At 43.0% G+C, this 20,505-nt stretch overlaps 1 protein-coding gene across 2 annotated transcripts; it reads left to right on the plus strand.

Annotated features, from left to right (window-relative positions):
* Nucleotides 1–543: 543 nt before the first annotated feature.
* FRZB (frizzled related protein) lies at nucleotides 544–20,225 on the plus strand. 2 transcript variants are annotated; one of them, XM_041717644.2, is made up of 6 exons: nucleotides 544–1,217; nucleotides 9,897–9,944; nucleotides 14,817–14,882; nucleotides 17,097–17,301; nucleotides 17,505–17,568; nucleotides 18,660–18,817. In XM_041717644.2, the coding sequence occupies exons 1-6, from the start codon at nucleotides 563–565 to the stop codon at nucleotides 18,702–18,704; spliced, it is 1,083 nt and encodes a 360-aa protein (XP_041573578.1). In that variant the 5' UTR covers nucleotides 544–562; the 3' UTR covers nucleotides 18,705–18,817. The 2 variants fall into 2 exon arrangements, with proteins under 2 accessions (XP_041573578.1, XP_002196754.4); XM_002196718.7 differs by lacking the exon at nucleotides 18,660–18,817 and adding an exon at nucleotides 19,901–20,225 and having other exon boundaries at nucleotides 548–1,217.
* Nucleotides 20,226–20,505: the final 280 nt, after the last annotated feature.

Below are 20,505 nucleotides of genomic sequence, written 5' to 3' on the forward strand. Positions count from 1 at the left end.
AAAGAATTTATTCAGCTAATAAGTGTCAGGTTGTTTTCTCTGTGCAACTTGGTCTAATGGAAGATGTCCCTGAACATGGCAGGGGCTTGGAACTAGATGATCTTTAAGGTCATTTCCAACTCAAACTGTTCTGTGATTCTGTGATTATATCAAGGCACATTGTTTCAGATCAAGTCAGAACTCCCTTTGCTGCACCACTGTTTTGCAAGGTATCTTAAACGGTATCTGGCCTCTTCATTTTTTTTTTTTAACCTTCTGAAAAGACAGCAGCCCCAGCTGCTGAGCCCTTATCTCCCTCATTTTTAAGCCTCTCAAAATTATTACTCTCTAAAACCGCTCACCCATCGCTACGTCTAGGTGACATGCTTTTCGTGTGCACCTCCTGCTTTATTAAACGTTTGCACCAGCATAGTGTGTGCAAACAACAAACAAACAAAAAAAGGACTTTTCTAAGAAATATGAATCTATTTCCGAGAGATCGGTCTGAAATCGTGTTCATGTTCCCAGTAAATCTCCGGGGAGATTTCAAGCGCTCGCTTGCCTTCCGGCGAGGACGAGGTAAATGTCTCTCTGTCTCTCCGCAGAAGGAGATCCCCCTCCCCTGCGCAGGGCTCTCCTTTGTTCGGGGCCGGGCTGCGGGCGGAGAGGCGGGACCCCGTGCGCGCCCGGCGGGGGCAGCGCGGCGGGGCCGAGCCAGGCGGGCGGAGCCGCCCCGCGCCGCGCTCGCCCGCTCGGCCCCTCGCTTACCGACGGGGCGGGCGGCATGTGGCGGGGGCTGCCGGTGCTGGCCCTGGCCGGGCTGCTGCTGCTGGGGCGGGCGCCGGCGGCGCGGGGGGCGGCCTGCGAGCCGGTGCGCATCCCGCTGTGCAAGCCGCTGCCCTGGAACATGACCAAGATGCCGAACCACCTGCACCACAGCACGCAGGCCAACGCCGTGCTGGCCATGGAGCAGTTCGAGGGGCTGCTGGGCACCAACTGCAGCCCCGACCTCCTCTTCTTCCTCTGCGCCATGTACGCGCCCATCTGCACCATCGACTTCCAGCACGAGCCCATCAAGCCCTGCAAGTCCGTCTGCGAGCGCGCCCGCGCCGGCTGCGAGCCCGTCCTGGTCCGCTACAGCCACGCCTGGCCCGACAGCCTGGCCTGCGACGAGCTGCCGGTCTACGACCGCGGGGTCTGCATCTCCCCCGAGGCCATCGTCACCGCCGAGGGCGCGGGTGAGTGCGCGGGGACCGGCACCGGCGCGGGGACAATGGGCGGCGGGCGGGGAGGGCAGTCCGGCCGGCCCGGCAGCCCTGCCTCCCCTCCGACCGCTCTCGGATTCTCTCTGCTCTGCCCTCCGCTCTTTTGCTGTCTTTTCTCTGCCTTTAGCAGCCGCGTCGCTGCTGGAAAAGTTTTGCTGTTGGGCACTGAGTGTGTGTGACAAGTGACAGCCCCGCCACCGTTCTGGGGAACGCGTACGAGTGTGGGAGCTACAGCCCTCGTTCCGCATGAACGGGAAGCGTTTCCGTACTACTCTTCGGGATCCTTCGGCAGCGGTTGCTGGCAGAGAATGAAGAGCCACCCAAGTGAGGGGCAGCCCCCAGGGTGCCCCCCCTCTCCCTCCCGCTCCTCTGTGCTCATCTTCAGCCGCTCCCTCCTAAAGCAGGTTGCTCCCTTCCCTCACAAGGCCATCACCCCACAGATCTGGGGAAAGATCAGTGCCCAGAGGAGCCCCAGGCAGGAGCTGGGGGGGCCGAGGTCTCCCCAGCCACTTCTATGCCAGTGGTGGGACATGCACATCTAGAGGAGAGAAAACATGCTCATCTCAGTGGTTAGCACTGAAGGTACAGGTTACAGCACAGGTTCCCCAGCAGGTCCGTGGGCTCTGGAACTGTAGCCAGGTGAGGAGTGTAGCAGAGTGCAGCCTTCCGTTGTGTTTTGTTCCCAACATCCCTGAAGCCAGCCAAATGCTGCGTCCTGCACCTGAGCCCTGATGGTGTGTGACCACTGTGGCCTCAGAGGGGCTGTTGGAGCCGCTCAGCTTTACCTCTGCATCCCGTTTCACCAGCTGAGCTCTGTGATCCCCGGGATGGCTGGTGCTGGGTGTCCGGCTGCCATCCAGCAGTACTGTCGGAGGCAGGAGCATCTCTGCACAGTCAGGTGAGGACTGCTGACTGCTCAGACCGTGCTACAAACCTGCTGTGGCTCAGGGATCCTGCTCTTGTCACAGCTGCCTTTGGACTGGAGGAGTTGGCAGGGCACCGCTCCAAGGTGGTGAGCTGAGCACCACTGAGATACTGAATACAAGGAGCTATTGAACAGGAAATTAAAGCAAGCTGGTGGCTGGTTATCACGAGTGAGCTCTGACCTTTTACAAAGTGATTACAGCTCCTGTGTGTTTTCAGGAAAGCATTTGCTGCTGGTGGAACCAGGCTACCATTTTCTTTGATGCAAAGTTTCAGTGCTGGTAGCTCTGCCAGACCTCTCCATCAGAGGAGTTGGAGAGCAGTCCTGGGGTTGGAGAGCAGACCAGAGAGGTCAGAGCAGAGCAGCACCCATGCACCCCACGAGCTTGTTGTGCTGCTACCTGTCTCCTTCAGTGCCCACAGCTGCAGTGCTGGGTTTTGGGAGCTCACTGATGGGCAGTGGATCTCACCTCTCTGTCCTCCCCCAGCACTGGCCTAGGAATGAAAGGGGGATTTTTCATGCTGTGCTCAGCACAGTGTTTTACTGTGCTTCTGTCCCACTACTAAATGCTTTATGTATCCCACTGCCAGTAATGCCAAACGCTGTAATTCCTGTTTTCTTCTCCTAACAAAATATCACGCTTCAGTTTCCTGACCGTGCTCCCAGCCCAGCCTTCCCAGGTAAGCTGCTCTCTCTGTCTCCATTTATTTACAGGCCACACAAACCCTAATCCATCTCTGACTCTATTCTCTTACCCTCTGCACCTCTTAAGCTCTCCATACCCTCATATCTCCAGTCATTACTACTATTTCTAACTTCTAGCTGCTTCCCTCTTGTCTTTTCCTACATTTTTTCCCCAGCCCATGAATGTAACCATCTATTTTTGCCATCAGCTGCTGCTCTCTGAGCATTGCAGTCCTGCTGGGGTAGTTTTGGGGAGATGTGGTTTTGAACACCAAGCACCTTTCTCTGCAGCATTTAGGTGCTTTCAAAACCACCTTAAAAGTGGCTCCAGCATGAGCAAGGTTTGGCAGGTCTGCAGCGATTTGAAAGCAATCACATTCAAATCTGGAGGGAGGAAGCTTGGCTGAAATCGCCCCCGAGTTACCTATTTCTGAGGACCTCAGCAGTACAATAACCTCTTTGAGGGATTCCAGGGCCAGATCCATGAAAACTCTCTTTCAGTGAATGAGAACCTGATGACATTCTCATTTCTGGGCTGAATATTTTGAACTGATGCATTATGCACCAGCCTGAAAGAATCCTTCTTGAGGGAATAAAACTGTTCTTTTAGAAAGCAGAGGGAAGGATTCCTGTTCTAGGAAGAGGTTAGGTGGACACTTTCAAATCCAATTCTCCAAATAAAGGATTGCAGCTCAGTAGAAGACACAAATAACCAACTGCCTGATGAGCAGTATGCAGAATCCCTGCTCTTATTTGCTTTCATTTATCTCCTAAGCATTCTAGCCCATTCTGCTGTCTGTAAGCTACACCTAAGAGAGTGGGCAGAAATATAATCCATTGTCCCTTTTAGAAGGGGCTTTTTGTTTTCTTCAGAAGTGAAATACTGGTTTTGCATCCGTTCTTTTCCTACCTGTAACAGGGTTCTACTGTTTCCTTTCCTCTTGAGGTTTCTGTGTTGTTGCTGGTGAACATCAGAACATTTGTCTTGTCCCTTCCATAAAGGAGCCTTAAGTATGATGTGGTCATTGTTTGTCCTTGTCAGAGTGGGGACTGGGCTCACAAGCCCAATTTCCATCAGTTATGTTCCCTGCATCCCAGTAGCCTGTGACTACTTCCTCCAAAATATGGAGGAACTGTGGTCGGTAAAATCTGTGATAAATCTCAGTAAGAAGTTCACGTTCAGCTGTTGAGGCACAGTCCACCACAGACATCTTCTAGGACCTCTTTCCATTTGTGTCCAGGTGGTGAGGAAGATCCAGACACTCCCTGTCACAGCGCCAGGGGGCTGCTGAGTGGTGAAGCAGCTGCTGCTGTGTCTGTGATGGAGGAGCTGACAACACTGCTGTGTTTTGGGCTCAGTTAGAGGTATAGCTGTGCACTCCCTCTGGGCTTGTGCTGGTCTCCAAAACTTGAGTGGGAGCATAGATTTGGAGGTCTTAAGTTCCTCAAGTTATAGAGACCAACTTAAAACATGTGGGAAATGTATGTTTCTTGATTTTTCATTTTCTCTGGGAACCATCCGGGTTCCTTTATACCCAGAAAGCAGAGGGATGCTGCAGTCATGGTGTGGGTGTTCTGGAGGTGGGTGTGATGCTGAATAATTTGGCTTTTTATGGAGGATCCAGCAAATCATCATCGAGGATGAAGGATGAAAGAGCATCTTGATGTTACATTAACACCCCAGATGTCAGATTAGTGCATGCTAATGTCTGGAGTCTCCTATGGCATTTGTCCCACATCCCTGTCCTGGGCTTTTTGGAGATGAAAGTGGTTCTGCATGCAGACATTAGTACAAACTGTGTTACATCTCTGGGAGGTCCTGTTCACTTGTTCCATATTTCAGTCTTCATGTGCGTATGCTTATTCTTCCTCCAGTCTATCAGATTATCTGCTTCCCTCATTTAAGGCCCTGTCAAACTTTCTTAGGTCTGTGAAGCAGCAGGAGCTGCTGAGAGACAAAATTGTCTCAAATCTGGAATTTCAGAGGCAGGACCTTGTCTTTAGTTTTGCAGGTAGTAAGTGGCCAGTGTTGGCATGGGGATGCTGACTAAAAAAGCGTCTTCATCATGTGTCCTTGGCTTAGGAGAGTGTTTATGTCTCAAGTGGAATGTTTAATCCTGTTTTGAAGAGGGAACTAGCAATAAAAGCAGAGCAGTGATGGGTGCTGTGCATATTGGAAGTCAGATCTGTCAGGCAGGTTGTCTCACCATATCTTACTTAGATAAGAACATAGCTTGAAGGCGTGTTGGCCTGTTAATAAGATGTTGGAGAAAAGGGAAGCCACATCACAAGGTATCAACCATGTGTAGTTAGCACTCAAACTATCAGGAGGTGTCTAAGGAGAACTTTGAATGTTTTTTTTTTAAAAACCAACATTTCTTAAACATTAAAGAAAATTATAGATTATTCAAATGATAGACACCTATTTTCTTAAATCATATGTGACCCCGTGATTGAACTCCATGTTGCCCAAGCCCTCCACTGTCTGTCTGGATGAGTTCATAATAACCCAGTATGTTAATTTGGCATTGCAGACTTAAAAGACAAGTGAACAAGCCATTTCTCCTGCTTGTTTCTTATATATTATTAACTTAATTTCCAAAACAGTGGTTTCCAAGCTCCAGGTCAAATTGGTTGACTCAGTCTTTGCCTAGCTCTACTTAGAGCAGTTGATGTGCATGGCAGTGCTGGGGGAGTGTTACAGACTGCTAAAGACAAGCAGTCGTGCCCAGGTTATCGTTTATAAAATTGGGATTTGTTTAGGTCTTTGTCTGCAACTTGGGAGCAGCCTCATTTCTCAGTTAAATAGCAAAATTAATACAAGCTTCAAGCCTGAAACAGGACAGGAGAAGTAAATAAGAGAATTTAAATCTTAGTAATGAAGATACCACCAGTGGTGTTAGGCACTCACTGCAGTTCAGCTCCCTTTGTAGGCTGAGTCCCCTGGATTTTACAGTCCAAGCATTTAGTAAATACCTGGGCCATTAAATATCACTTAAAACCTGGTGAGATTTGTTATGGGGAATAAAATGTTATGTGGAACTGCCATGTTGCTGGCTGCTCTACAACTTGGAGTTTGAGTTCTTTGTGTTGGATGTTAACTAGAGTAAGTTTTCCTATCACTTGGCTTTTCTGTGCATGTTTTTGCAACCGGTTTAGCAAAGATCCTCTCTGTATTAATAGCTGAAGTAAATGACAATGAATTCATGCATTGTAGAAGGGTTTCTTAATTAATGGGGCTCACAGATATCTGTCTGAAGAAGGTACCTGAGCAGCAGCCACTGGCTGTGGTTTAGTTCTTTGGAGCACAGTGCCTTGGGTGGCTTCAGTAATAGCTGGGCCATATTCTTTAATCATAATGACAGTCAGGATCGTGTTATTTTTTGCCTTCCTCTGCCTTTTAACATTTTTATTTATTTAAACAGTGATATAGGAAAGCTGTTTGCTCAAAACTAGGTATTACCAAGTTGTTACTCTTTTCCAAACCTCTCACCCAAATCTGTGGTTGTGGGCAGTGCTATTTTGTACCCTTACTGGATAAGTGGCTTTTATTTAGCTCTCTTTATTAGTGTTTTGTATTAATAAAATCCTTCTGAAAAACAATTAATTAGGATGGCATATTGGAAAAAAAACAGTTTGGATTTGTCCCTAAACAGAATTTAATAGGAAACTTTTGGATTGGATCTCTGGATAGTATTCCCCTCTTTGGCAATCCTGCTAATCATCACTGACAGGTATTTATTTCAGGAAGATTACCTTGCCTAGACAGAACTTGGCAGAGGGTTTACCCCTGAAGAGAAGTGGAACAATAGGAAGTCAGTTGTTTGGGGTTTTATAAATAGCTTTTTTGTCCCCTCCCTCTGTCTGTGTTGCAGCTGAAGGTCTTGGCAGTGCACATCTGGTGGAGAGAGGCCTCTGTCCAGCAGGCTGCTGGGGACAGGGGCTGGGGGGGTGCTCACACACACCTGAGACCTGACAAGTAGCTGGTGGCAGGCCTGGCCTGGACCCTCTTCCAATCTCCTGCCTGGTAGGTAAGGAGGGACCAGACTGTATGAGCTTAGCTGGGGACAGGCTCAGAGAAAATGAGAAAGCTTTCCTGAGAGGTGTCACTGAGTGGCAGAGGTCCCCAGTCCCCTCCATGAGCCTGTGTTCCTGTCCAGCTGCAGACACCAGCCATCCCTGAATAGGCACGAGTGCTTTGGGAAGGATAAGCATCAAGGCAAGGTCAACACTTGCCTGACCCAAGCCCTCCCAAGTGTGGAAATGAGCTGTGAACTGATGTACTGGTACCTGTTCACCCCTGCTTTGCTCACCCATGGCTGTGACCACCAGGCTGCCCTGCTGCCTTTGTGCAGGCACAGAAACAGGAGGCACTTCCATCCATGGGTGCTCTGCACACAGTGTCTGAATTCTTCTGGCCGCACACAGCTAATTCTTTGGGAATTACTGGTTTGGGGTGGGACAGGTGACCTGGCAGTGCAGAATTAAGAGATGCCTCGAGGCTGTGGTGTGCTGTAATTTGGTTAAAAATAAATTGTGTAGGTAAATGTGTGTGGGAACATCTGTCTAGTGAAGCAGGTCAGTTCCATGCTTGTTTGCATGTTTATACTGGCTGTATCAAGTGCTCACTGGTTCTCCTTGTGTTGGTGTGAGCTCCAAGGACAGTTCCTCAGCCAGTATCCATGGGTATTGTACTCCACATGGGCCAGGGAAGGCTGTGAACCCTTTCCTGGGCTCTAGTTTGTTTTGAGTTGTAATTTCAGTGTGAATTGGACTAGGTTTGCTCAAGCACCACAGAGTCATGCCTACTTGGATCCATCCTTGGTTTAGGTAGGGACAGTGCACTTCAGGGCTTATTTTTCCTTCTGTGGATGAGAGATGGTAAGCATTTAATCTGATAAAATACTGTTTTGGTAGGAATTTTAGCTTGCTGGCCACATGAAAAACCAGAGGAGCTGGCTTAGTCATACACAGATAGCCTTCAAGAAAACCTGAGAATGTGGCCAGTGCAGCTGAGTGAGGGGCAGTGAATCTGGAGAACTTTCTCTGCAGGGATTTTGGGTACCCACAGTGGGGAAACATCTGAGGCCGGCCCTGGGTACACAAGAGAGGCCTGTATGGCCACCTCTCTGTGGCTGGAGGGTTTTGCAGGGGTTTTGTCTGTACTTGGAGCTGATGGGAGGATTATCAGACCATAGACCTTTCTCTATGCTTTTACCACATCAGAAGGAATTGTAGATTTAAAGCTACAGCGTGGCTGAATGAACAAGGCAACAGATAATTGGCCCAGGAGGGAAAGAATGAGAAATGTGGTTGTCCTTTTGTTTACCATTTGCAAGAAGGAAACCATTTCAATTCCTTTTTCATCCTGTCCTGGAATACCAGAATGCATTTGATACATATCAAATGCATTCTTAATGCATTGAGAGTAACTCAGGTGAATAATCAAAATCAAACATGTAAGTAAGAATCAGCTTGTATAGTTTGACTTGTTACAAGGCAGCATGGTGAAGATTCAGAGGTTCTGTGTTAGTACCTGATTCCAAAGATCAGATTGTCTCCATAAAAATGTTGGGTTTTTTCTGTATAAAATAAGATCCTGTGGTAGTGTGGAACTTTCTTTGCAAGAAAATAGATGTGATGTTTTATTAGCAACAGGATATTGAATATAAAAGAGCTTCTATTCAATCTTGGTGTGCTATTTTCTATAACCTTTGCTCTTTATGCTGATTAGAATAATTATTCCTGAAGTCTCAATTTTTTAAAGTGAATTATTATGTGAAGGAATTAGTTGTTTTTTCAGTTTTACTCTTGCCCTGACTGTGATTTAGCTGCATTCTCATTTATGTAAATGAAGTTTCATGTTGGTTTGAGTAGTATAAGTATTCATCAAGCAGAGATTTTATATATTTTTTTTAAACAAGGATGGCAAAAAAAAGCTAAGTAATATTATTTTTCTTGTAAACAGGTATTTACGGAATTTGTGATTAAATAATGATCCCAGCCCTTACAATTTAATCCACATATCTGAAGTCATGAGTACTGAGTATCATGAGTGTCCTGGGCTGTCTTACAGCCAAATGCTTACAACTCAGGCTGCAGGAGGGGAGCTTTGGTTACATTTGTTCCACATTGCAAAAGCAGTGGCATTGCCTCCATGATTATGTAAGAGTCTAAGAAAGTTGATTGTACGATACCAGATTTCAGAATTGGAAGAGCAGAGTGAATGACTAAGTGTGCAAAATTACAGATGGGCTTTTTCTCTGAAAGGTCATTTATTTTTCCATTTTATGTGCCATTCTGATAAAGTGTCCTGCCTCTCTCCCAGTTCTTGTTCCTCTTGCATTTATTTTGTCCTTAGCTCATTCAAGGTTATATGCATTAACATACTTGTTTTTCATGATTATGTGCATAAACCCACTAAATTGTGTGATTTAATAAATAGGTTTGAAACAATGCATTTTACTAGTATGGGACGCAGTCCACTTATGAACGTGTCTGAAAGCAGTTCTTTGGGCATAGTGCTTTTTAAAACTTCTGTTCCTTATCTGTCCTTCAGAGTAATCAGTGTTTTTAAACTGAAGGGAAGGTCTGAAACATTTATTTTGGCATTTGCTTCAACAGTATGATTATGGTTGGTTGATTTGATTTCCTCAGTAACCAAAAAAATCCCCAAAAGTAATTTCTCCTTCATCATCTAATTAAATGCAAACACTACATGTGTTTTCTGTAGGTAATCAAAACTCATGGTATAAATGTCAACCCTTGTCTGAAACCTGCCAGTCTGTAGCAATGGAAATGGGATATTTAGTCTGCTTCAGCATTTAACATGATATGCTGGATTCAGGTGAAATTTGGGTAAGACATTGTGTCAACTTTACTGGACTGACCTCTAGAATATTGCGAAGTGTTTATTAGTAAAGTTATTAAATTTCCACATGCTAAATATTAGAGAAAGAAAACATTGTAATGTATGTGTAGTGAAATAATCCAATATTTAAATTACTAACATTTTTTTTACGTATTTTACAAATCCATGCCAGATTTCCCTATGGATTCTAATAACGGCAACTGTAGAGGTGCTGGCATTGGTAAGTACATTTTTATAAAACTGTATAATAAGCTGTAAACTTTCGAGTCCTTTAAATATTTAATTAAGTAAGAGGGGCACTAAGTGATAAATACTTACTCTTGACTGAGAATACTGTAGATTGTGCTTTTGCATTCCATGGGCAGATGGGATTTGGGGGCTGCTCAGCCTCAAAATGTCCATCAAAGCAGGAGGGCTGTGCTGATTTTATTAAAAGTTTTGTCTTGAACAGACAGAGTAATCATAAAATTGATTTTTCCCTGGGCAAAACCAGTGAAGATAATGGTTCATTCTGACCTTGAAGTTTCCAAATTGAATTCAGTACTCTTTGTAGGTAATGGCAATACTCCTATTAGCCTGAGGAGGTTGAGGGTGGCACCTTCTAAGGCTGGTTTTATTCCAGCAAGTCCCCTGTTGCTTTTTATTTCTGTTTGGGTTTCCTGGAACTGAATTAAACTGAATAAAACCCCTTGAGCATTACCACTACTTGCCAATGCAAAGAAGCAAAGCCCAGGATGGTAGCTAATAATTCCAGGAATGTGAATCCTTTGCTCATGCAAGCCAATGACTGTAGATTTCCTTGAATTTTATTATGATTCCATCCAAAGTTCTTCTCTTAGGTCTTTGTCAAGAAATTGAGACTTGAAAGCCTTAGCATTGACCTCCATGTCTTTTCCTTCTGCAGAGGTGCTGATGAGCTACAGTGTGCACTGATGTCCACTTCAACAATATAAACACCTCAGACAACCTAAACAACCTCGTGGTTGTTGAACCTAACATTAGATACCTATAATTTCAGCATTAAGCTCTGTGACCAAATTGCAAAAAGATGTTAGTAATGTCTAGTTTATGATACAGTTTAAAAATTTAATCAGTAGGTCCCAATGTGAAAGCAGCTATATTCATGCAAAATGTTCTTTAAATCACAGTGTGCACCCTCTAGAAGCCCAGGTACAGTTAAAAAAAACCTCATAAAAGCAAGCCCCTGAACAAGCTTTGCTTTAAATTGTCTTGAGCATGGACCATGTCTGGAAGACTTGCTAAAGGTATTTGTTGCTAACGTTAATATCTTTATTGTTTGAAGCCATTTTCAGTTGTGTGGCATTGAGAAAGTGGGGATTTCATGCACAACATGGGCTGTACAGAGAGCATACAAGCTTCACTTTGAGCATGAAAGCAAAGCTGTATCCTCTCCATGTCGCCTTATATCAAAACTATGAAGCATATCTTTACTGCTGCCTGTCCATAGGCATGTAATTCCAGTGAGTGACCCTGCCGTGGAAAAGTTTCAGTCATATTGTTACTGTTGTGATGCTTTTCTGTGGCTGAAAGCAAAAACAGACCTAAAAAAATCCCATCTAGAAAATAGGGTAAGAATGCACTGAAGAATTGCTGATGCAGTATCTGCTGATATCACTGCCTTTTACTGTACATGCATCAAATTGCTGATTTTTCTGCCTTTTACTCTACAAACCTGATTTCTGGTTCAATGTGCTGCATCTGTCTGAGCTGGCAAACACAGCTGGACCACCTAAAAGGCCATGTTTCAAAATGGCTTTATTTATATGTTCAGTAAAGTAAATTTGTTGTTTTGTCATTGTAAAGAGAGACTTTTTGTTTGTTTTGCAAGTAGCAAATTTATGTGTTTTTTTTTTAAAAATCCCATTCTTAACTTTGTGGTTTCTGCATCTTTTTGCTTGTGCTGCTGTGCATAGTCACAGGGAACAGTACTCATGGGTTATCCCTATTTGAGACACCTTTTTTCCCCTGTCAGTGTTTGCTGGCAAAACCTTCCCTTTGAGTATGCATGGGGTTTTTTTGGGAGACCTTTTTTACCTCTTTTGGCAGTGAAGTACATTGTTTTCTGCTTCATCATGTGCTCCTCAAGTCACTTAGATAATTTTCTCGAGTGTTTGTTTTTTTATCCTTTATTTATCTGGGAGGTGTTTGCCAGGTTTGAGTGCCTGTACAGGTCAGTATTACAGCCAGGTTTTCCATCATGCATGCACGTATATTTAAGATGACACAGATGTTTCTTGGTAGCAATCCATGGGGAAAACCATTCTCTCCATGTCTTTTGGCATTTACAGATTGAAGTTTTCAAAGACAGAGATTTTGAGCAGTTTGTAGTCCTGTATTTAATTGAAAAGAAGATTTAATGGCTAGCTGTGGTCTTAGCCAAAGCCAGTGGGAGCCTCTGCTGCCTGTCTCTGTGCTTGGGGCACACCATTGTTGAGGTTTCAGAGCTCTTCTGGTAATTCTGGCAGCTTCTGAGGAGGCTGTCAGGTAGCACGAGATTTTCCCTCCACATCAGGTGATGCAGTACGTTTTTACAGCCACCTTTTGTGGGTATTTCCACTCCCTGGGGGAAGGTCAACATTTGCCTTCCTTGGAAAATCACTGTACCAGGAACTGGGAGAGAGGAATTGGTTCTGGCTCTAACTATGTAACTGACCTTGGGAAGTTACTTTTGTGTTAGTTTCTGCATCTCTAAATAGTAAATAGGAATAATGTAGCATTTTGTACAGTTCTTTTAAATGTAAACTTTAAAAAGCATGAGGGTGGCTAGGAGGTTCTTCAATAAGAACATGAACGTGTCTATAATTTAGAACTAGATGAACAAAATATATTCTAAAATGCATAAAGTAAGCCAATACTGCCTTAAAACTGAAGGAAATGTAAGACTGTGTTCTTGTCTCGCAATTTAGTCTATTTTATTTTACCTGGGACACAGTGCCAAGTACTGTGGAGCAGGAGAACATTACAGTGTACCATTGTTGGACTTGAGTGCTGAGGTGCCTGTGTGAGCCTGGGTCATAGGAACACATCTTTTATTCTCTGTTTCAAGGCAGGGAATTTGGCCTGCAGTGCCCATGAGCTCACAAAGGCAGAAGGGAAGCCAAAAATCCCTTCCCTTCTCTGCTTTTGTTATTTTGACACAAACAGATAGCAAAGTTCAAGTCTGTAGGACTCCATATGTAGATTACTGAGGATGTGTTTGAAATTCAAGGAAATAATACACTTTTCTTTTTAAATGTTTTCCTCTTTCCTGTATTTTTTTTTTGTATTTTCAACTACAAAAATTCTTCCAATGGAAAATAGTGATCTGAGAAGTTGGTAACCATATGATTCCATCTATTTTTTAAATTTCTTAATATGTAGGAATCTTATATAGCAAATAAAAGTTCTTTTTCAGACTCTTCATGTTGGATTTAATTAAATCACTAGCTTATATGCATTGATACTTGGAATGATGGTGTATAGAAATAAGCTGCATTAAATCTACTTCCATTTATGCCAAATCAAATGTCAAGATAGATGGCCATGCACATGTAATACTGGCATCTGCTGTTTGAAATTACTCCAGCAAACCACACTTAGACACTAGTGTAAAATAAGTAAATATTTGCAGTAGAACAACCAGCCCTGAAATACCAGTGGTGTTAATGAACACCACTGTGGGGCTGGAGCTTCAGCATTAGCATTCCCTGGGCACTAATGAAAATGTTTTTATGTTTTTACCTCTCTTAGTGTTCCCAGCTGTCTGGCATCTGCACCTTTGGAAAGGCTGCTCTGACAGTGCTCATTTGTGTTGTTTGTTGGGGTGTTTTTTGGTGTTTTTTTTGGGTTGGGTTTTTTTTTTTGGTTTCGTTTTGTTTTTTGGTTTTTTTCTTTTTTTTTTTTTCTTTTTTTTTTGAAAGCTTTCCTTCTGGCCATAAGGGCTTACAATTTCTCTGTTTTCATTAAACTTGGGCTTCTGGGTCATAATAAAATAGTGTAAAATTTACACAATTCGTAATGGTGAGTTGGATGGGCCTCTCAGCAGCCTGATCCAGTTGAAGATGTCCCTGCTTATTTGCCAGGGGATTGGACTAGGTGGCTTTTAAAGGTCCCTTCCAATGCCAACTATTCTATGAAAGTCTGCTAGCCACAATATCCCAGTTTGCTAAACTAACCTGAGATACATAACATTCAAAAAAATGTTCAATCATGCACTGCCATAGTATTTTCTTTCCGTGTCTCTTATGTAGTCTGTATGATAAAAGGAGCAGAAATGAGGGCATTCCTTAAGTCTAGCACAGAAGAGAGAGCAGCATTGCGAGGATGGAATTACAGCACCTGCAAGCACAGGATTGAACCGTGAACTGGCCTAAAATGATGGTTTTGTCACTCCAGACTTAATGTCTGTGTGTCTTTGTGTTGTGCTGTGGTTTGGGTTTGTTTTTTTTTTAAATTTTAGAATGTCAGGTTTTTATCCTTAAAAACATTTAAGGTCTCATGGACTCATGGACCACATCTCCTAGCAGAACAGGCCAGGAATGCCTTGTGGGTTTTAGTATTTCACTGTAATAAGCAAGTCAGTTCAGTGAAATTTTTGTTAGGTGTTGTCAGATTTAACCCTTTTCTGATTTAGAGATGGGCTAACTGCGAGGTGTTTTAACAACTTTTATTCCATTTTCAGTCTCACGAGAAGGGTGAGTCAATACAGGTGTTATAATTCCTGCCATCACAATCAAAAGCCAGCTATTTCCTAATTACAATACACCACAAGTGTTTCTTGGCTTAACAAGTTTTAACAGATCAAATTGAAACAGATGATAGATTACAGTTAGATGACTTATTTAAAAGATAAATAAAATCTTAGCTAAAAAAGCTTTACAAAATAAATTTATATGCATTATTATAATAATAATGTCAATAATAGTACCTTGTGTAGTTCACTGTACACAGCAATCAGTGAACAAAACAAATTCATTTATTTGATTTATTTTCTATAAATCCAATTCCCACGCTGTGTGAGCTGCAGGTTTTGAGAAGATTGTCACTGAATACGTGCTCTTTCCTTTCTAAGCAAAGCTTTCTGTTTCTGTAGAGCGCTGCAAGTGCAAGCCTGTGAAAGCCACCCAGAAGACCTACCTACGCAACAACTACAACTACGGTGAGAGCAGCTGCATGGCCAGCTCCCAGCTTTTCTAGGGCTGCAGGAAGGGGAAAGTTTTCATTAAAAAAGCCTAAAAAGTTCACAGTTAGTGATGGTAACCCAATATTACTCGTTGCTGGAGGAAGGTGTAGTCTGAAATGTTTCCAAGTTAGAAAGATGGAGGGGATTAGCTTAATATGTTAGTACAAGGGTATCTTTGTTGAATTATTTCAGTTTTAGTGCAGGCATTTGGGGTTCATGTACTTCTCTAGTGAGAACAGTGATGCAACAAAAATGACATTGTGGGCTGCTGTGCCTGAAGTGCCTCTGTGATTTCCAGTATACTCAGCTTTTGCAGAAGGGGATGTTTGCAGTAGCTCTCATGCCCACTAGCTCTCTGTGAGATCTAACAGGCTCTTTTCCTTCTGGTGCTACAAAGCCAGCAATGAGCATCTTTCCAGCTGTGTTATGCTGTCACTAACACGTGTGAAAGTGTGCATGTCCTGCTCTTCAGGCATATCACAGCCCCAGGCTCTTATGTTAATTCATGCTCTGTTTCGAGCAAGTTAGGCCAGTGAAGCCACTGAATACATATGACAGGAACTGAACAATTGGGCCCTTCCTTATTGCAAAAACCAGGCCTTTTTAAGCAGTTAAGCCTTTATCAATTCCATAGTTTTAAATCATAACAAGCACAGTCCAACCAGCCACCATACCCCACAATCTGAGCACATCATGGTTATAGAACTTCTTTTTCTACCTCTAATTCAGCTGAGTCACTTTCCCACAGCGCTCCTCTACTGAGCCAAAGTAGCAGGCCTGAGCCATGACTTTACAAAGGTAACAAGGCCCTTATTTTATTAGGCTTTATCAATATGCAAACTTCCTTTTTTCCCATTAATCAGGTGAAGAGCCTTAGGTTCAGCCAACTTTAAGGCTTTATTTAAATGGTAGCTATTGTATAATATTTATTAGGGTTGCACATTTATAAAGCCAGAGTCAGGTAATCTTTAAAAAATAGTCTGCTGTTAAAAGCTAAAAAATTACAACTGTATTCAAACACTTTTTTAGTCAGTTTTATGTCATTTTGATGTATTTGTTTATAAAAAAATAAGAGTGACTATTTCTCTAGTCAGAAACTGCATATGGCAGAATCATTGAGCACACTCCTGTTCATTTTCTCAAGCTTTTGAAATTAAATAGGTTTCAAAAGGCATTTGAAATATCCCTGAACTAAAGCAGTATTTTATTTTGAGGTGTTAAAAGGTTTTGAGAAAGGGAATCACTTAGTGTAAATTGTGCATACTAGATGCACTAGTTACCGTTTGTTGACAACTGTATTTAATGTGTTAAATGCTGGTTAATGGCTGTTAATGCATGTGAAGTGAAGAGATGTGTAAGTCCATGATTTTCTTTCTTCTCTATTACCTTTTTTGGTAAGAGACATGTGGAATTTGGGGTATCTCCTATTTATAGTGTGGAAAGGGACTCTTTGAATGATGTGGCATTCTCTAGAGCATGACCTCTAGGTTGGCTTTGCATTTGTATGTGGTATCAGTTCACTGGTCACCATGAGACAATGAAAAGCTTTGCCTTTGAAAGGCAACCTTTCCTCCAGTGCAACTTGAGGCAAAAAGAGAGGCAGAGAGAGGAAACAGTTAGAAAGGTCATTGGGTCAAGATCAGGAGCATTTGAAGTTCAGAAAGAGCAGAGCAGATTAGTGCTGGGTCATTGGAAAGAATAAAAAAGGTAAGGGCCTGTCATCCAGCAGAAGTAGTGATATGAGAAGTTTTAATGCACATTCACTTGTATAAGGTTCAGAGTGATGAAGTTTGCTCATCTGTACTGCAGGTAGTCAAAGAGGGAACAGTCACAGCTCAAGGGAGAGGGAGAGCATACAAGAAATACATGTAGTATATTTAACATGGAAAGGGTGAAGAAGAAAGGAAGGAAGGAAGTCAAAGCCCAACTTAAAACAGGCTGTAAATCCAACTGGTACATAACTCCTGCTCCTGACCATGTTATTAAGGGGCACACTGAGCTACCTGGACCTCCTTGGTGGAGGGTGAAGTAATGAAGGAAAGAGATGGAGGCAGAGACATTGCAGGAGTTCAGCTAAGCTTCTGATAAAGGACCATGCAAAAGACTAATCCCAGAGGTCACCAAGAGCAGCTTGGGAGTGACCTGCGTTATCTGCTGCTTCTCACAATGCTCTCTGTGGCTTTTCCCCAGTCATTCGGGCTAAAGTGAAGGAGGTGAAGACTAAATGCCACGATGTCACTGCAGTAGTGGAAGTAAAGGAGATCCTGAAATCTTCCCTAGTGAACATTCCAAAGGACACTGTAAACCTCCACACGAATTCTGGCTGCCTGTGTCCACCCCTCAGTGCCAATGAAGAATACATCATTATGGGCTATGAGGACGAGGAGCGCTCCAGGTAACTCCTCCTGTGCTATCCTTCACTGCTCTCCTGCTATAAAGCTGAATGTCAGAGACAGAAAGAAGGAAAACTTGGTGTGGGTGTCTGTACATATCCTTCATGGTATTCAGGGAGGGCAAGGCTCTCTGCAGGCACAGAGATCTTAGTCTTGTGTGTGTTGGATTGTATAGCCTCTTGATGGAGGTGTCTCTGTTGTGTAGGTTACTCCTGGTGGAAGGCTCCATAGCTGAGAAGTGGAAGGAACGTCTTGGTAAAAAAATAAAGGTAAGAAAATACCTCACCAGAAATCAAATGTTGTGGGTGCCATAAAACATCTACCTGTCTTTTTAAAATAAGGGAATAAAATGCATATGCTGCCTCCAGTTAACCAATATCAGATATGAAAAACTAACCTGGTGTTTTATTTACTTAATTACTTAGAACTGCATGCTGAGTAAATAAAGGGATACATTGAATTACCCCAAAGTATCCCAGTGCAGCAGCAGTCAGAACCCCTGTCTCAAAAAAGCAAACAGTAGGAGTCTTTTAACTCTGTGGGCAAGCTGTGCATTCCACAACACATGCCTGCTTAGTTGGGGTTGTGATATGAATGGGAAAAAAAAAACAACAAACAGACCAGAGGGCTTTACAAATGTTTTTCAGACTAAGTCATGGGCAGGGACACCATCCACCAGCCCAGGTTGCTTCAAGCCCCATCCAACCTGGCCTTGAACACTTCCAGGGATGGGGCAGCCAACACTTCTCTGGGCATCCTGTGCCAGGGCCTGCCCCCCCTCACAGCCAAGAATTTCGTCTGTTTATTTTATATAATCTAATCTGATCTAATCTAATCTCTGTCACTTTAAAGCCATTAGCCCTTGTCCTGTCATTACATGCTCTTGTAAAGACTCCTTCCTCTTTCTTGTAGCCCCCTTAGGTATTGGAAGGTACTCTAAGATCTCCCTGACCCCTCCTCCAGGCTGAGCAGCCCCAACTCTCTATATGAAAATATATTCTGTTTTTTTCTTACTTAAATATTTTCTAATGCCTTCCAAGTTCTGGAAGGATTACCTTTTTATGTTTTGATGCACTGCAAAGTATCAATGGTTTTGACATTGTCAGGAGAGTCACTTTACACTGAATGTTCTTATTTTGACGGAATTTCTCGGCCATTCATTTGCCATAATGGTTTTGCCTGTGCAAACCAGTCTTCTCTTCCACTCAGCACTTTCTTCCTCAGTGTAAGGGTCACTGGCAGGAAAATACTGTTGTATTTATAAAAGCAAGATTTTCTGTGCACATTTCTCACATCAGTGGAGATTACAGGAGTGAAAAGATACAGGGATCTTATTTCAAGTGGTTGTTAGATTTGGCAGAACCCTGGGAAATCCAGTGCCACAGAGAAAATACCGTTTTGCTGACATGGAGTGACTTCTGCTCAGTTTCAGTTCTTGGGTGGTAGCATCATTTGTTGAAATTTTTTTTGGGAATGCATACTTATTATGTTTGTTTTTTTTTTTAACTGGGATTTCTATTGCCTTCAAAAATATAAATAATATTTTTTTTCAATTAACAAAAATCCCTTGACTAATTTTTCATTAAGACTACATGAGTAGCTTAATTTAAATTTTATTATTTCAAAGGTGAGTCCCCCTTGTGCTGAAGCTTTGTACTAGACCCTTCATTCACAGAGGTGCCAGGAAAGAGTTTCCCTGTTTAAATGCCTTTTCCCAATAAGCTCTCATTTCATCCTTGAGCCCAGTGCAGGATGAGACAGTGGAAACAGCAACAGCAGCTTTTGCTACTGTTCGCCAACGCATGGTTCTGTGACCCCTCTGGTAATTTCTGTGACCTCTGTGGTAATTTCTGTCATCTCTATGGTAATTTCTGTGCCCACTCTGGTAATTTCTGTGGCTTCTCTGGTATTTTCTGTGACCGCTCTGATAATTTCTGTGACCTCTCTGGTAATTTCTGTGGCTTCTCTGGTAATTTCTGTGGCTTCTGTGGTAATTTCTGTGACCGCTCTGGTAATTTCTGTGACCGCTCTGGTAATTTCTGTGACAACTCTGGTAATTTCTGTGATCCCTCTGGTAATTTCTGTGACCCTGTTAGTGTTCAGGAACACACATAATCACAGGATATGATTATATGCAGGTGCTTTTATTAAGAGCTCTGAGAGTTGGGGCACAAACCCAAATCTGACTCCGACATGGCCTTCGAGCCGAACGTATTTTATATTCTATCGTTATATAACTTACATATTCATCATTAAACGTATATTATTCTATTGTATACATTGACATGAGTTTCTCGTGGTCTTTCTTAGGTCCCTGACCACAGTTTCTCATGATTATTCTTATGATTAAACAGTAATTATATTTAATTGGTAAACAATCATCACATCTAACAATTATATCATTTATCATGTACTAGCTACACAGGTGCAGTTCTAGCAAGGTACAAAGTCTTCTGTACTCAGGGTATTTATTTCTTTTCAGGGTCTACTAATCTTAATTTTCCTTTTAACCCTAAATCCCCATGATTTGAAACCCTTTTACTATCAGCCCCTGTGTTAATTCCCGTGACCCTGTGCAATGTCTGTGCCTTTCCCTCGCAGCGCTGGGACCAGAAGCTGCGGCAGGCGGGCAGGGCGCGGGCAGAGCCCGGTGGCGGCGAGGCGGCTCCGAAGCCCGGCGGTGCCCGGCCGGCCCGCAGCTAGGGCGGCACGGATGCTGCCAGCGCCGGGACGAGCAGAGGACTGTCTGCCAAGACTTCGTTGTTGGAGCAGCCAAGGAGAAATTGCACTATTGCACGTTATATTCTATTGTTTACTACAAAGTAATGTTTTAGCTTTTATTAGTTTTTGTTCTCCCTCTTTGTTTTTCCACCTTTTTATTTTTGGATATGTGCAACTTCTGGAAATGTGTATTTTTTTTTTTTCTGTTACTAAGAATTGTAGAAAACTGCCCTTATGAGATGAAGAAAGACAAGGACATCTTCAATTTACCTTTTTATCTCCTGAATCTTCTCTGGGAGAAAATTCTGATGCAAGGAGGAATGAAATCTGGCAAAGACCATTGCTTAAAGTCATGACTCGCACTGGCTTTCCCTGTTCACTCTTTCTTGGTCACTGCTGAAACTTGCTCTCTTTGGGGTAGGTTATCTGGGTTTAAGTGTATCATTTTTTATTCTGAAATATAATTCTGAAGTACATTTTTTTTT

Source organism: Taeniopygia guttata, chromosome 7 (assembly GCF_048771995.1).
Source record: "Taeniopygia guttata chromosome 7, bTaeGut7.mat, whole genome shotgun sequence".
NCBI classification, from domain to species: Eukaryota; Metazoa; Chordata; class Aves; order Passeriformes; family Estrildidae; genus Taeniopygia; species Taeniopygia guttata.

Coding starts and splice junctions, on each gene's coding strand:
- FRZB (XM_002196718.7), top strand. CDS start 563: ATGTCTCTCTGTCTCTCCGCAGAAGGAGATCCCCCTCCCCTGCGCAGG. Junction 1,218..9,896: donor CGTCACCGCCGAGGGCGCGG/GTGAGTGCGCGG, acceptor AATCCATGCCAG/ATTTCCCTATGGATTCTAAT. Junction 9,945..14,816: donor CTGTAGAGGTGCTGGCATTG/GTAAGTACATTT, acceptor CTGTTTCTGTAG/AGCGCTGCAAGTGCAAGCCT.